At 35.4% G+C, this 16341-nt stretch overlaps 1 protein-coding gene across 1 annotated transcript in view; it reads left to right on the forward strand.

Annotated features, from left to right (window-relative positions):
* Positions 1-16341, forward strand: part of afap1l1b (actin filament associated protein 1-like 1b) — a 32005-nt gene that overhangs the window by 11999 nt on the left and 3665 nt on the right. The window contains exons 2-17 of the mRNA XM_051093764.1: positions 3333-3458; positions 3678-3761; positions 3963-4051; positions 7468-7579; positions 7660-7758; positions 7846-8057; positions 8149-8328; positions 9981-10073; positions 10198-10276; positions 12185-12340; positions 12432-12643; positions 12723-12868; positions 12972-13044; positions 15588-15690; positions 15833-16000; positions 16104-16279. Coding sequence (XP_050949721.1) covers positions 3333-3458; positions 3678-3761; positions 3963-4051; positions 7468-7579; positions 7660-7758; positions 7846-8057; positions 8149-8328; positions 9981-10073; positions 10198-10276; positions 12185-12340; positions 12432-12643; positions 12723-12868; positions 12972-13044; positions 15588-15690; positions 15833-16000; positions 16104-16279 — 2108 coding nt within the window. The remainder of the gene's footprint in view (positions 1-3332; positions 3459-3677; positions 3762-3962; positions 4052-7467; positions 7580-7659; positions 7759-7845; positions 8058-8148; positions 8329-9980; positions 10074-10197; positions 10277-12184; positions 12341-12431; positions 12644-12722; positions 12869-12971; positions 13045-15587; positions 15691-15832; positions 16001-16103; positions 16280-16341) is intronic.

Genomic DNA, 16341 nt, shown 5'->3' on the forward strand with positions numbered 1-16341 from the left:
TGAGTTAAGCGGTGTCCCAAATGACACACTATGCACTTATTCTGTGTACTATATTCTTAACTGTCTAGTGTATGAATTTTCTAAAGTTATTTTGTCATCCAACTTCAGATTCTGATATCCCCTTCCCCTATGCAATGTAATTAAAGGGGTCATGATATGCATTCAGCATAGTTAAGTGTCAGCCGTTAAGCGACTGAACGCCAGTGGGCGGGGCCTATGGTGAGAAAATGACTATTCGTCGATGTGTTGCTCTGTAGGCTCTGTATGCAAACGATTGTGCCTGGGTAATGTCCCCTCGCACCTTGGATCTAAACGAGCTGTTTTCTGAGGGTTATTATGTAAATGCTATTTTACTGATAATGAGGACTTTTTTTTTTTTTAAGTTATGAAACTTATGAAAGCAGGATGTATTAATAGTACAAAGACCTCTTCTATGTCAAAATATCAAGGGAAATTTGGTTTCTCATATCATGAGCCCTTTAAAGCTGCAGCAGTTGACTGCATAAAATGTTTGACATTTCACACTTTGTTTTTACCAACTTTGTTGGTACATTAAGTGCATCATCTGGGCGTTAGAAGTGCACTTCATCTAGTTGGTATTTTCAGTGTACTAAAAAAAGGTCATAAAATAGTGCATAAGTAAATTGGGATGCACCATTTGTTTCTTCATCAGCACAGATTTGGAGAAATTTAGCACTGCATCACTTGCTCACCAATGTGTCCTATGCAGTGAATGGGTGCCGTCAAAATGAACATCCAAACAGTTGATAAAAACATCACAATAATCCACAAGTAATCCACACAACTCCAGTCCATCAGTTAAAGGAGAAGTCCACTTCCAAAACAAAGAGTCACATATAATGTACTCACCCCCTTGTCATCCAAGATGTTCATGTCTTTCTTTTTTCAGTTGTAAAGAAATTGTTTTTTTGAGGAAAACATTTCAGGATTTTTCTCCATATAATGGACTGATATGGTGATAAACGATCCCAAATGCTGTTGTAAACAATCCCAGGGTCTTAGAAGGGTCTTATCTTGCAAAACGATCAGTTAAAAAAAACAATTTAAATACTTTAATCTGAAATTCTAATCTTCCCTGGCTCTCCCTGAACTCTGTGTATTTTGGCTTAAGACAGTTATGTATGACAGGGTATGTCGAAAAACTCTGACCGTATTTTCTCCCTTAACTTCAAAATCATCTTATATCACTGTTTTACCTTTTCTGTTAAGGGTGTTCGATCTTCTTTGCATGTTCTCTTTGCAAAGACTGGGTCGGTGCTTCTGCAGCAATGTAGGATAATTTTGAAATGATTTTTTAAGTTGAGGGAGAAAATACGATTGGAGATTTTTGACATACCCTAACTGTCTTGAGCAAGACTACACAGAGTTCAGGGAGAGAAAGGCAACACAAGCTTTTGAGATTTTTAATGAAAATAACTGACCGTTTCGCTAGATAAGACCCTTCTTCCTCAGCTGGGATCATTTACAACTGCATTTGGGATCGTTTGAAGCCACATTTAAACTTACATTTTGGAAGTTCAAACTCGGGGCACCGTATCAGTCCATTATATGGATAAAAATCCTGAAATGTTTTCCTCAAAAACATAATTTCTTTACGACTAAAGAAAGAAAGACATGAACATCTTGGATGACAAGTGGGTGAGTACATTATCTGTATTGTTTTGGAAGTGGACTTCTCCTTTAAAATCTTGTCAAGAAATAAATCCATCATTCAATGCAGAGGAATCATTGGTGTTCTCCAGATGAAGAAACAAACTCATCTACATCTTGGATGTCCTGAGAATGCATCCATTTTCAGCAAATTTTAATTGTTGGGTGAATTACAGTATTCCTTTAAAATGGCACAATACAAAGTCACGTAGTAATAGAAATAAATGGTGTTGTTTTCGGTTTTATTTCAGCCACTGAAGTGTTTACATTTGTGGCCTCATTCCACTGTTTATCTTGCATCATCTTACATAGGACTTTTTTTTTCCATTTTTTGGTTAAATGACTCACTGAAAAGTGAATTTTTACAGCCCTCTAAGTAAATATGCTGACACAAGCTTTCCTACAGTCTTCACTGTTTCATTCATCTTCCCTCTTCCTCTGCTGCGTACAGTTTAGAAAGTAATGAGTAATCCCAAAAGGCAGCTTTTAATTGCATTTTTAGTTACTATTTATATTCCCATTAACATCTTACATTTCCATTCCAAGAAATATTAAATGAACAGGATGATCCTCAAAATAGAAATGCAAGCTTAGAAAAGCTTGAATTCCCCCTGTTTGCATAGCAGTTTGCAACCTCTGCTTCAAAGCAGTGTTTGTTTTCGGAGCGGTGAGGGTCTAGAAAAGAAACATCATGAGCTATGCAACAGGTTTTTTGATCTGGTCCAGACAGATAGAAAAAAACCCTCTCAGGGCAAATGCAAAAGAAAGGTCACATATTGCAGTAATTACTTGTGGCCAAGAAAAATAACTCCTAGATCAGCAAAGCTAAATGTGTGGCAGGTATCCTTGAAAAGGGGCTTTTCCTATCCCATCCCTCTCTCTGGAGCAGAGTCCGGGTGTGGTGTGAAGTGCTTACATGTGTTTTTGTATGAAAGAGACGAGTTTGTCAGGTACTTACCCCTGCTTTTTATTCCTTAGTATGAAAGATGTGTGACTCTGATTTCTTTAATCTGTTTCCCAGTGAACATTCTTTTTGGGTTCTTTAGGGAAAGTGTTCATTGAACGTTTGTTAATGTCATTCAGAATTTTAAAACTATATTTTCCAGGTCCAGAAATTGAAGCTTTTCCTCGTGTTTCCTTCCTAAAATGAGTAATGAGAAATGTCCGCACCTACAGACAACCGTTATGAATGTTGTTGCATTGTTGACCACCTCTATATACGTGAATGCTTATTCCAGGACTTTCTAAAAATGTTGTTTCTCTTTAGGGGGTTTCTTGTTTCCTGTGTTTGTTGGACCATTCATAACAGTGCAGCTATTGTTCGCCGTGCACAGATTTGGAAGAGCGTTACCATAAGAAATCAATTCAGGTCATACCCCTAGCTTGTTTATTGCATTAAACCTTCAGGATATCATATTTGGCATTTTGGCAAGGTTTCCTCAACAAACAGCCACGGAAATCAGATGTCCAACAGCTGAGGCTTGCCTCATGATGGATTTTAAAAAGGTCAAATGGGCTGAATGGGCTGGAAATGCCTAGTAACTCAAATAGAAAATAAATTAAAGTTAATCTGATGTATATAAATGCAATGGGGTCCAAAAGTTTTGAGTTTTCCAGATCATGTTTCTGGTCACTGATCCTTGTTTTGAATGTCTGTGCAGGTATGGAACACCTGGTGAAGGAGCTGAGTTTGCTTCTCAAGCTGCTGGAGAACGAGAGCGTGAGTTCAGCCACGGCAGAGAAGATGAGTGTGGTCAGAAACTTGGTCAAACAGCTGCAGCCATCCGGTGAGATTGAGCAGCAAATACATAACAGCTGAGCAGAAATGCTTGGCCAAGGCCCCACTGAAGAGATTCACACATTAGTAATTATAGAACTGTCAAAGTATTTTAGACAGCAGAGTATTTCATGTAAGAAAAATGTAATTCCTTTTACGTATGAAGGGTAAATCGCACTTGTAATATTGCAAATTCATTTAATTCTGTTTATTAATTTGTTTATTGAAGTGAATGGATCTGACTTCATATACATGAACACGTCCCTCTATGGAAATGGTACCAGCTTTGTTGAATCATTGTTTGAAGAATTTGGTAAGTTTATTGCTATGTTTACTAAAAGTTAGACATTTTATGTTTAGTCAAAACAAACAATTCTGTTTTTTCTACATTTAGTTTTGCAAAAACTAAAACTTTGACATACGTAAATACTTGTAGTGGGTCCTGCTAAAACTAGTAGGAAGAATGGCAGCTTTGCATGTGTTGTAATTGTTCAGTTCTGATGTTTGTTCTCAGACTGTGACCTGCAGGATCTCAGGGACTCGCCTGAAGAGATGAAAGATGTGGAGCAAGACGAGGCGTCCAAGCACTCGCCCACAAAATCAGTAAAACAATATATATCAAATATAAACTACCATTTAAAAGGGTCATCGGATGCAAAGTTCACTTTTTCATGTTGTTTGAACATTAATGTGTGTTGGCAGTGTATGTACAAATCTACCCTATAATGATAAAAATCCATGCAGTGGTTTTTAATTAATCTGTACAAATAATATCCTCTTTTTCAAATCGAGCCGTTCTCAGATGCCTGTCGGTATGGCTTTACACTGACAGAGGCCGCTCCCACGATAGTTGATTGACATGAGCTCTTACCTTAGACCAGCTGTCACAGTCCAGTAACTTTCCTTGTTTCGATGCCGAAGCAGGGATGTAAGTTAGACAAGAATATCTCCGATTGAGCGATTGAGGTGTTGTGTTGCTGGATGTAATAATAAACATAGTGGTCGTCATTTACTCCCGACATCCGAGCCACTGAAGATGCAGTAGTTTACGTTTGTTTGTGAATGGAATGCACCTCCCGATCTACATATATCCGTCTACGTTCGCATGAATCATTCATGATCCAGCTTCACTTACAGCAGAAGTGAGTATAAGCGTTTCTTTATGAATCTTTGCAAACGACTTTCCTAATAACGTGGTAATTAGAAAGTTTAGCAGCTAAATGCGGCTAAAGTAAACAAGATCGTCATTCCACAGAGAGAAGGGAGGGGCGGGGTGAGCAGAGCTCATTTGCATTTAAAGGAACAACCCCTTAGAATGAGATGATTTTTGCAGAGCTCATATGATAAGGTAAAAAGGGTGTTGTTTTACAAAACCATTGAGAATTTTTAATCAAAGTATATTAGAGACTTTTCATTAAGACCCTAAAGAATCATATCAACTTGTGGGAAATGGGCATCCGATGACCCCTTTAAAAGTTTGGCAGCGGTAGGTCTTTTAAAGGTGACCTATTATGCCCCTTTTTTACGAGAAGTAAAAGAAGTCTCTGATGTCCCTAGAGTGTGTATGTGAAGTTTTAGCTCAAAATACGCAAGAGATAATATTTTATAGCTTGTTAAAACTGCCCTTTTTAGGGTATGAGGTAAAACGTGCAGTTTTTGTGTTTGTCCCTTTAAATGCAAATGAGATGGTGCTCCCGGCCCCCTTTTTAGAAGAGGGCGGAGCTTCAAGAGATGACACAAACAAAACGAGACAATCTCACACGTTGAAAATGTGCAGTGGCAGTGTTCAGCCTTATATGTTCGAACCAGAAATGGGTTTAAAAGTAAGTGTACTGTAAGTGACTGTACTGTGCATAATAAATGCACGTTTATGAATTACACAGATGGGGAGTACGGTGCAATAAAAGTAGCGACATAGCCAGTCTCATGGTGCCATCGTGTGCTATCACAAACTTTATAAGTCCCACTTGTGATTATGGGCTCGACAAATTCAAGCGTTTGACTTCACATTGCTTTCGTATGCAATTTTTAACTACCACATTCCTATTTACGATCATTCTGGTAGCGCGTGAGGGCAGCATCTGTGAAAACAGGCAGAAACAGTGGTAGCAACATTAGCTTTACAGATTGACAAGAAGCTATTTCAGAAAGGCAATTTAGAAAACAAACATGTGATACTTACTTTGTCTGGAACTGACATTCGTGCACAAAGTGTTGGTGTTGATCCCTAAACACATAGGGGACTTTACCGATTTTTTCTGGGACATTTCCTTTAAAAATGAAATGTAACTATTGTTAGATTTTACTGTATTTGACTGACCAGTGGTTTGGGTGGCTCGTCGTGTGTATTAGATTTCTCTAATACATAAAATAAGTAAGCTTGACCAGAGTTCTTGTGGGGAGAAGAATTTATTGAAGAAAGTTGTGTAGCATAGCTGTCTTCTAGATCTTAACCCGTGTAAGGGTCCAAAGCTTCTTCCTAGTTTCTGCCAAAGTTCTTCATAGCTTCTCCTTAGCTTCTACATAGCTTCTCCCATAGTTCTGTCTTTAAGACAGAACTTTATACCTAAAGACAAATGGCTAGAAACAATAGATACTGTCAGGACCCCCTGTTGGGGATCCTGTAATCTACAAGAAGTTCCTGAGAAATGCTGTTCCTTTGTTATTCTAAATGTATGGACCATTTGGTTCACACCTTTACAGAGACAGTTCCTGTTGATTGCATCTGGGGCACAGTCACAATGTAAATGCATCTGACTAAAATTAGACATAATCTTTTAATCAGATGGAGGAAGTCTATAGAGACTCATATGTTCGTTGGTGCATCCCAAAACACAACACTTGCAATGTCCCTTTGGCACTGACATTGTATCTCCAGCAGCTACAGCAAGAAAACAGTAATGGCGGACTGCTGCTTCTCTCTCAGGGCTGTTTCTGTGCTAATAGGGTAGAGACTGTCACAAACGAGTGGGGATTTCTCCATACAATGGCATGTTTGTAGGGATAAATCTGGAATTGCTTGTTCAGAGAGATTGTTTATGATTTATTAGGGTTATAAAAAATGAATGGGTAGATTTTTACCATTATAGGCTGGTTGTTTTGACTCACTGTGGCCAAACAACTGTATTCAAATACCTTATGAAAGTGATTTTTGCATAAAAGTTTCTCTTTAAAGAAATTAGTAATGTTTATTTAGCAAGTTTGCGCTAAATTGATCTAAAGTGACAGTAAAGACATTTATAATGTTACAAAAGACTTGAAAGCTGTTCTTTTAATTGTTCTGTTCATCAAATAATCCTTATAAAATATTTCAGTTTTCACCAAAAATATTAAGCATATAGAATATATTCAAATAAAAAGTAATAATGATATTTCACAATATAACTTTTAATTATTACTGTATTTTTGATCAAACAAATGCAAACTTTAAAATGCAAACGTTAAAAAATCTTAACGACCAGTAGTCTATTGCTTCATTTATGGCAGCTAAAATAAATGTAAAAAATAAATATAAAAATAAATTCATTTTTCAGTCAGTGAATGCCAAACGAGAATAATTAAAAGCAAACTTAATAGTCTTTTAGACAGAAAATCATTTTATTTTATTTAAGCATGCAAACTGAACGGGACAGTTCACCTAAAAATGAAAACCGTCATGTCGTTCCGTAAGACTTTTTTTCTTCTTTGGAACACAAATTAAGATATTTTTGATGAATCCGAGAGCTTTCTTGACCCTGCATAGACAGCAATGCAGCTGACACATTCAAAGCCCAGAAAGGTAGTAAAAACATTGTTAAAGCAGTCCATGTGACATCAGCGGAAATTTTTTTTTTGTGCCAAGAAAACAAAAATAACAACAAAATTTCAACATTTCATTGAAAATATTGATATATATGTTCCAAAGATGAATGAAGGTCTTGGGTTTGGAAAGACATGAGAATGAGTACTTAATGACAAAATTTTTATTTTTGTGTGAACCATCTCTTTAAATTGAATAATTATTGGTGTTGTTTTGTCAGAGTCCCACAGACACACCTCCTCCCCTCCCTACCACGCCTCCTCCTGATGATTACTATGAAGAAGCCGTCCCGCTCGGACCGGGCACAGCGCCCCAGTATATAACTACTCGCAGTAAGTGCAAACACATTCAAGCCTAAGAAGGCACAATAACAGCCAGTTATGAAACCTAACGCAGTGTGCTTGTTTACCAGATAACTCCAGCCCTCCAAACTCAATAGAGGATGCTTATTATGAAGATGCTGACAACAATTACCCAATAACTCGTCTAAATGGAGCCAGCAAAAACTCTTGTAAGAACCCTGTGCTGTTTTTTATGCTTGTGCCTGTCAAAATGTACTACATTTGTGTGGAGCTTTAATAGCTGTTAATATCAACAGACAATGATTCAGATGCACTCAGCAGTTCTTATGAATCCTACGATGAAGAGGATGAGGAAGCTAAAAGCAGAGACAGGACGCACCAATGGCCCTCAGAGGAGAGTCCAGTGGGTCAAATGAAAGACTGCCGGAAATGCGCCTTCCTGCTTCGCAAGAAACGCTTCGGTCAATGGGCTAAGCAGCTAACAATCATCCGCGAGAATAGACTTCAGGTAAATCGCACCGGAACTGTTATAAGAGGGGAGACAATCTTAACATCTGATCAGTTCGGCAAGCTCTAAACATAGCTTTTATTCTCCACAGTGCTTCAAGAATCCCAAAGATCGCTCTCCACACGTTGACCTCCCCCTGAATCTCTGCAATGTCATCTATGTGCCTAAAGATGGACGCCGCAAGAAACACGAGCTTCGTTTCTCCATGCCGGGAGGAGAGGCGCTAGTACTGGCTGTACAGAGCAAAGAACAGGCCGAGAGCTGGCTCAAGGTGCTTCATCGCAATATATAATGTAATACAATGGATATTTACAAACTAAATGAGTTTAAATATATTTTATTATGTGAAAAGAAAGAGATGAAAGTCATGCACATTTATGTGGGAAATCCAGGGTTCCCATGGTTGTTCAAAATTTGGAAATATCAGGGAATTAAAAAAAGTCATTGAAATCAATCATCTTAAAAAGTCAAGGATATTTTTATAATGAATGTAATGTTTTCTGCTTATGCTTAACAGTGTTATTTTAGTATTTTTTATTTACTATTGTAGTATTTAATAATGTTTTAATTAGCTCATATATAAACTCACAATTCAGACTTTTTTTCTCAGATATGTTCTCAGATTGGCCAATTTATATCTCACAATTCTGACTTAACTCACTATTACATGTTATAAAGTCAGAAATACAAGATATGAACTCCCAGTTTTGAGAAAAAATAACAGTTGCAAGTTATAAACCCCCAATTCTGAAAAAAAAAATTGTGAGTTTGTCCCACAATTCTGATTTTATAACTTACAATTATGAGAAAAAATCACAATTGCAAGATATAAACTCGCAATTCTGAGAAAACGTTACAATTATGAGGTTATATCTCACAATTCTGACTTTATAACTCACAATTGTAAGTTTATATTATGCAATTCTGAGAAAAAAGTCAGATTTGTGTTTATATCATGCAATTGTGAGAAAAAAGTCAGAATTGCAAAATATAAACTCAAAATTCTAAGAAAAAAGTCAGAATTGTGAGTGTTATATCCTGCAATTCTAAGAAAAAAGTCAGATTTATGAGTTTATTTCTCACAATTCTGACTTTATAACTCACAAATGCAAGTTTATATCTCTTAGTTCTAAGAAAAAAAGTCAGAATTGCCAGTTTGTATCATGCAATACTGAAAAAAGTCAGAATTCCAAGATAAGAAGTTGCAATTACCTTTAATTTAATTTAATTTAATTTTATTTTATTTCAGCTTAATGTCTAAAGTTTTAATAGTTTTCATTTTAAATAGCAATACCAACACTGATGCTTAACTCCGAAACATTTCTTTGGCTGGAAATGAATCTTTGACATTACAGTATCCATGAAATTGTTAAAAAAAACTTTTATTAGTAATTAGTCAAAAATGACAGATTGGTGGAGATTAATTAGTCGCAAAGTATGGGAACTCTATAAGTCATTTTCCTCTAACAATGACTCTTAACAATGATACAGCATCATTATGCAAAACTGTTTGACCCATCAGAATCAAGAATTAATCACGCTAAAACTGATGACTATAGACGAGTCAATTCTTGTAAATGTATTTGGTAACAGTTTATTTTTAAGTTCCAGTTCTCACTATTAACTGGTTGCTTATTAGCTGTTTATTTGTTTATTAGGCACATATTATTGCTTTATTCTGCATGACCATGTTCTAGATCCCTTAACCTGCCTAAATACCTAAACTTAATAAATGCCTGAATATTAATGAGCAGCAAATTAGGAGTTTATTGAGGGAAAACTCTTAGTTAACATCAAATTCTAAAGTGTTATCACTTATTCACTTTAATGTTCTGACTGTTTTCAGATTTCATAGTGTCATGATATCATGGATGAGAACAAATCTGGTTCTGACAGATTCTCTCTTCCGTCAAAACTATGTAGGTCATTCAGGAAGTAAGTAACCTGGCCAGCAACATTAATGTAAAAGAGAGTTCATCCTCTCCGATGATACTGCGAAAACTAGAGCTGGATAAGGTAAGTCTGAACAGATTACTAGTATCATGTAGCCTAAAGTACACTAGACTAAACTATACTGATTATGAACATAACCAGCATGTTGATCCCTATAATTGCTCTGTCGTCTTCCCGGTTCTTCCAGATGATGTCAGCAGATAAACATACTTCTGATTCTGACAGCGCAGCCAATGGAGACGTAACCCGTGAGATCTGTGAAAACGGTATGGACACAAACGAGCAGCTTCTTTGTTTAGCGAATGCTTTCGGGGTCAGAGTCGGTTTTCCAGGTGTAGAGCGTTTCCTCTTGTTAGTTCTGTGATGTCATGCTCACACAATGGGATTAGGAACTCAGGAAGGATGTAGCTGCTCTGTGCAGTACTTCCTGTGTCTTTGATGTGTCCTGAGGTTAAAGTTTGTGCCTTTTAGTATGTCACATCCTTCTTTTCTTTTTCTTTTTTTTAGGTTTTGTATCAGCATACATGTTATATTGGTACTTTATGGAATATCAGCCGATGTTAGAAATTGTTTTAAGAGCTGGGCAACGATTAATCACGATTAATCGCAGCCAAAATATGTTACGTTTTTGTGTACACAACATATGTGTGTGTACTGTGTATATTTATTATGTATATATAAATACACACACATGCATGTATATATCTAAGAAAAATATTTGTTTATATATTAAATATATTTATATATAATATAAATTATATGAATATATACATGTAAATATTTTCAAAATATATTATATACTGTATGTGTGTGTCCTTATACATACATAAATATACACAGCACACACACATATATTATGAACAAAAAAACTTTAATTTTTGATGTGATTAATTGCAATTAATCATTGCCCAGTAGTAGTTTTTATTTATTATTATTGACCAGTATTGAAAATTGAACTTTGCATGTGCATTTGGATTACCTTTCTGTCATCTAAATCTCACTTAAAGTTAATTTTTTTAAACAGTAATAGTTCTTTAACATTATTAATGTTATTTTTAGAAAATCTCAAAATAATTTTTCATACTGTACATTATAATGTTGTGATGCCTAAATTAAGTTGCATTTAAATAAACTGATTTTAGTTTTTTATATTTTATTTTTATTTACAAACAAAATAGTATAGCATTTTAATATCATATCACCATTTGCCAGTTATCACCTAAAGATTAAAAAATAGTTTATTGGTGTCATTTAGATTTTTAATAGTGTGTACCCCTAGTTTTAAGTTCAAAAATAAAATGAATTTTTTTTTTAATTATTAGTAATATAGTATTTGTAAATGACACTAGTTTTAAGTTCAAAAATGAAATTAATTAAAAAATATTAGTAATTTAGCATTTGTAAATTACACTAGTTTTAAGTTAAAAAATAAAACGAATTAAAAAAAATATTAGTAATTTAGTGTTTGTAAATGACACTAGTTTTAAGTTAAAAAATAAAATGAATTAAAAAAATATTAGTAATTTAGTATTTGTAAATTACACTAGTTTTAGGTTCAAAAATAAAATGAATAAAAAAAAAAATAGTAATTTAGCATTTGTAAATTACACTAGTTTAAAGTTCACAAATAAAATGAATTAAAAAAATATTAGTAATTTAGTATTTGTAAATGACAGAAAAAGTAATGGACATTTATTCACATCAAAAATTAAAAAAAAAAAGGTTTTTCATGCAATACTTTACGCTATATTGTCTTAATCCCTAAATTCAGTTTCAAATGATTGATTTTATTATTATTTTTTATAATGTTTTAATGTTTAATTATGATTTATTTGGACAAAATAGTAATGAATTAGGCATTCAGCCATTTTTTTTTTCCATTTTATATTATATGCTTATAAAATTCAGGATTTCAACAGCACACATTCCTACCTTTGTTAAGTTCACTTTTCAAGTGTCACAGATGGCTCGTAATTTAAAGTATGCATGAAAACACTTGAAAACTCATTGCCGCAAGAAACAGCTATAGGCTTAAGTATGCTGTTTTTTTCCTCAGCATTGCAAACAAAGGAAGTCAGCGGCATCTTCGTAAATAGATTCCAAACATTTGTTTCGTGTCTTGTCCTTGCACTATATGCATCCTCTTATGATGTTTCCTGTGCTTCTTCCTGTAGGGAAGGGCAAAAAAGGGACATTCTCTGAGCTGACTGGATCTATGAGTCGAGCCGCTGGCAGGAAAATCAACCGCATCATCAGTTTCTCCAAGAAGAAGCCGCCCCTTCCAGGCGAAGCCAACACGCTTTCCCACCTGGATGACAATCCCCGTTGTGGTAAGGGGACATAAATCCATTTTCCCTGTTGATCTTTTGGATCTTTTAAGACTTTCCTGCACGTCTCTAATGGTTTCATATCTTTCGCTAGGTTACTTGAATGTCCTAGTCAACCAGTGTTGGAAGGAGCGCTGGTGTTGTGTGAGAAATGGGACTCTTTATCTCCATAAGGACAGAGGGGATGTTCACACCCATGTTAGTGCTTTAGCCCTCAATGGTGTAGACGTCTTACCCGGCCTTGGACCCAAACATCCCTTTGCCTTCCGCATCATGCGAGCGAGCACAGAAGTGGCCGCCCTGGAGGTAATAAAACAGATCTTTGTTACATTGTAAGATCTTTCAGTAAAAAATATGGCTAATTTTATAATATAATCGACCTCAGGCGAGCTGTTCTGTGGAGATGGGCCGCTGGCTGGGGGTTTTGTTGGCTGAAGCAGGCAGCGCTACCACCCCTGAGGCTTTGCATTATGACTATGTGGATGTGGACACCATCAGCAGCATCCAGAACGCAGCACGACACTCTTTTCTGTGAGTTGAGCTGAGGATATTTAGCCTGTTCCAGTTGGGATGTTTAAAGAGTTCGCTCAGATTTGTAGTATTTTCTTACTAATTCTTGATTTTCACGCCATAGGTGGGCAACCTCCTCCAGCAGCACCTCTACAGATCCAATAATGTATGACGAAGTTCCCTATGAAAGTGTGTTGGTAAGGTTAAGTTAAAAATGTATCATATGAATTACAAATGTTTTGTTAAATCATGCCCCTCAGCAACAGTAAAGATTATTCTGAATCAAACAAATGCGGTTTATTTGAGATTTTAAATCATCAAAAAGTCCTGAAAGAAATCACTGTTTCCACAAAATTATTAAGCAGCAGCACTGATAATAAGATAATGATAATAATGTTTTTGAGCACCAAATCAGCATATTAGAATGATTTCTGAAGGATCGTTACATTTTAAAATATATTCAGATAGATAAGTTTATTGTAATAACATTTCACAATATTGCTGTTTCACTGTATTTTTATACATTTTAAAATATGGAGTGTCTAATTACACTAAGTGCAAATAGCCTACCTTGTTGATAGATTATATTTACACCGACTCTAATTACCAATGTGTAATGGGTGTAGCCAATGATACAAAAGATGGATATCAGTTGTCAGCTCCAGTGGGGCAGAGGGTAACGCTTGTACTTGTAACGCTTTTGTTCAAACCCGCCTTTTGCCGAACTTTTTCTTCTGTTTCAAATCTCATATCACATTGGAAAGGCATTTATTTTCAATAAAAATGAAGGAAATAATTCAAAAGTTTAAAATGAAGTATTGGGTAAGGTTAGTGTAGATGTAGGGAAGGCTTTATTGTCCCAATAAGGTGGCATTCATTTAATAATTTGAATTAAAATTATAATTTACACACAGTGTGTTATTATTGCATACTGTTTCATAATGTAGTACAATACTGAAGTGCAGATAATTGCCACTATTTGCAATAAGTAGTATAAATAGCAGAAAATCCTGCTATTTTAACATACAGTGTAAATAAAATCTATAGCTTTTTGCACTTAGTGTAAATAGCATATTGCTAAAAATACTGCTGTTTTCACTTATTGTAAATAGAATCCATTGCTATTTGCACTTAGTGTAAATAGCATATATATCGCTAAGAAAATATGTTTTCAAGAAAATATGTGTTTTCACTTGGTGTAAACAGCATCTAATTGCTATTTACACTTAGCTGCTGTTTTTATATATATATTTATATATATATTCAGATAGATAAGTAAATTGTAATAACATTTCACAATATTGTTGTTTTACTGTATTTCTATCAAATAAATGCCTTGTTGAGTATAAGAAACTTATGGGAGCCTGTTTCCGCCACTGAATAAAAAATGTAAAAAGGTTATTTCGACTTTTTATCTCACAATTCTGACTTTTTCTCAGAACTGTGAGATATAAATTCGCAGTTGTGAGTTATAAATTTAAAATAGCAAGATATAAACTTACAATTCTGACTTTTTTCTCAGAATTGTCAGATATAAACTTGCAATTCTGAGAAAAAAGTCACAGTTGCAAGATATAAAGTTGAAATTTTGAGAAAAGTAAGAATTGTGATTATTTCTCAGAAGTGCGAGTTTATGTCTAACAATATTGACTTATCTTGCAACTGACTGACTTTTTTTCTCAGAATTGTGAGATGTAAACCCAACTGTGAGTTATAAAGTCCAATTTTGAGGGAAAACAGACTGAGTTTATATCTTATATTTCTGACTTAACTCATAATTGCATGTTATAAAGTGAGAATTGCAAGATATAAACTTGCAGTTCTGAGAAAAAAATGTCACAGTTGTGAGATATAAACTCCCAATTAAAAAAAAAGTCACAATTGCGAGATTTGTGACTATTTCTCAGATTTGTGAGTTTATATCTCACAATTCTGAAAAAAAGTCACAACTGCAATATATAAACTCACAATTTTGAGAAAGGAGATACAGTCGCAATTTTGAGAAAAGTCAGAATTGTGATTTATTTCTCAGAATTGCGAGTTTATGTCTGACTTTGTAACTCACAATTGTGAGTTTATATCTCACAATTCTGAATTGCGAGATAAAAAGTTGCAATTACCTTTTTTGGTTTTTTTAGTGGCGGAAACTAGAAACTTCTGTAGAAACTTAATATAAAAATATAAAAAAATCTTACCCCATAAATTTGAACAGTAATGTACATTCTTGTGTTCACAATCAAAGAGTATAGTAAAAACTGATAGATTTTGCTGTGTGTGGGAGGTTACTTTATATAGAGCTTTATATGACATTTGAAAAGAAAGATTCGGTCCGCTTGAGTGTTGTTTCTGGAGTTCAGCATGATTAACCACAGTTCTCTCCGAGTTTTAGTTCATTTTTGAATTAGCCCAGAAGGCAGCAACAAATATGTCTTGCTGTTTGATTTTCTGGTTTACTTCCTAAAAATTTTTGTAGTACCATTTCTTTCTTTGTTGAGTGGTTAAGTTGGGCAACTGTCTATGTTATGTCTAGTCAGCTACAAATCTTCTGTCATTGCAAGTGTGTGCTAGGAACTGTTCAGGAAATCCTTAAGTAAGCTAATTAAACTGTGTAATGCTGAAGTAAACACTATCATACTGAAAGTCAAGAAGTTTACAAGAAGTGATTCAAGTTTGTTCTGTTTCCACACAAACTGTAATTACTTCTCTTTTTATCCCCTCTACTCTGTCTCTCTTCCACCAGCAGGTTGATGAGAATCAGTCTAAACTGAAGCGTTATTCCTCCATGTCCAGTGTGGATACAGCCAAGGGTGACACACAGATCACAGTGAAGCGACACGGCTCCTGTAAGTTGTTTCCACTGAAAAAAACACTTTTTTTAGGTTTATATATATGTATATGTACACAAACACAGCCACTGTGTCAAAGCTTTACTGATTACATTTTACATTGCCATTTATGACCAGTTGCATCTTATTTTTGCTGTAGCTGTGAATCACTACGGTAAATATGGAAAGACGAGGGCGGAAGAAGATGCACGGCGGTATCTCAATGAGAAAGAGCATCTGGAGAAAGAAAAAGAAATAATCAAGAACAACCTGTTGTCCCTGCGTTCAGAAAAAAGGGTGGTGAAGCAAGAGATGAAAAAGGCGACTGGTGAGAGAATTGACTGGTTTGAGTGTTAATAACATGCGAGGTAGTTTCGATTTTTGCAGTATTTGGCGCCACCTGCTGACAATAATGTGCATGTGTGCATCAGATAAACAGCAAAAAGCCATGGAGCAGCGTCTGGCCCAGCTGGAAGAAAGCTGCCGTCAGAAGGAAGCGGAGCGAGTGGACCTCGAGCTGCGACTCACGGAGGTGAAGGAGAAACTGAAGAAGTCTCTGACTGGAGGAATGCTGGGGGCGCCTGTGGAAAGCAAACCCACCGTTAAGGTGCCTGCATTCTTGACTCTTAATATGCCTTGCCTTCAGATAAACCTGATTTTACAGTGAAA

Source organism: Labeo rohita, chromosome 21, assembly GCF_022985175.1.
Source record: "Labeo rohita strain BAU-BD-2019 chromosome 21, IGBB_LRoh.1.0, whole genome shotgun sequence".
NCBI lineage: Eukaryota > Metazoa > Chordata > Actinopteri > Cypriniformes > Cyprinidae > Labeo > Labeo rohita.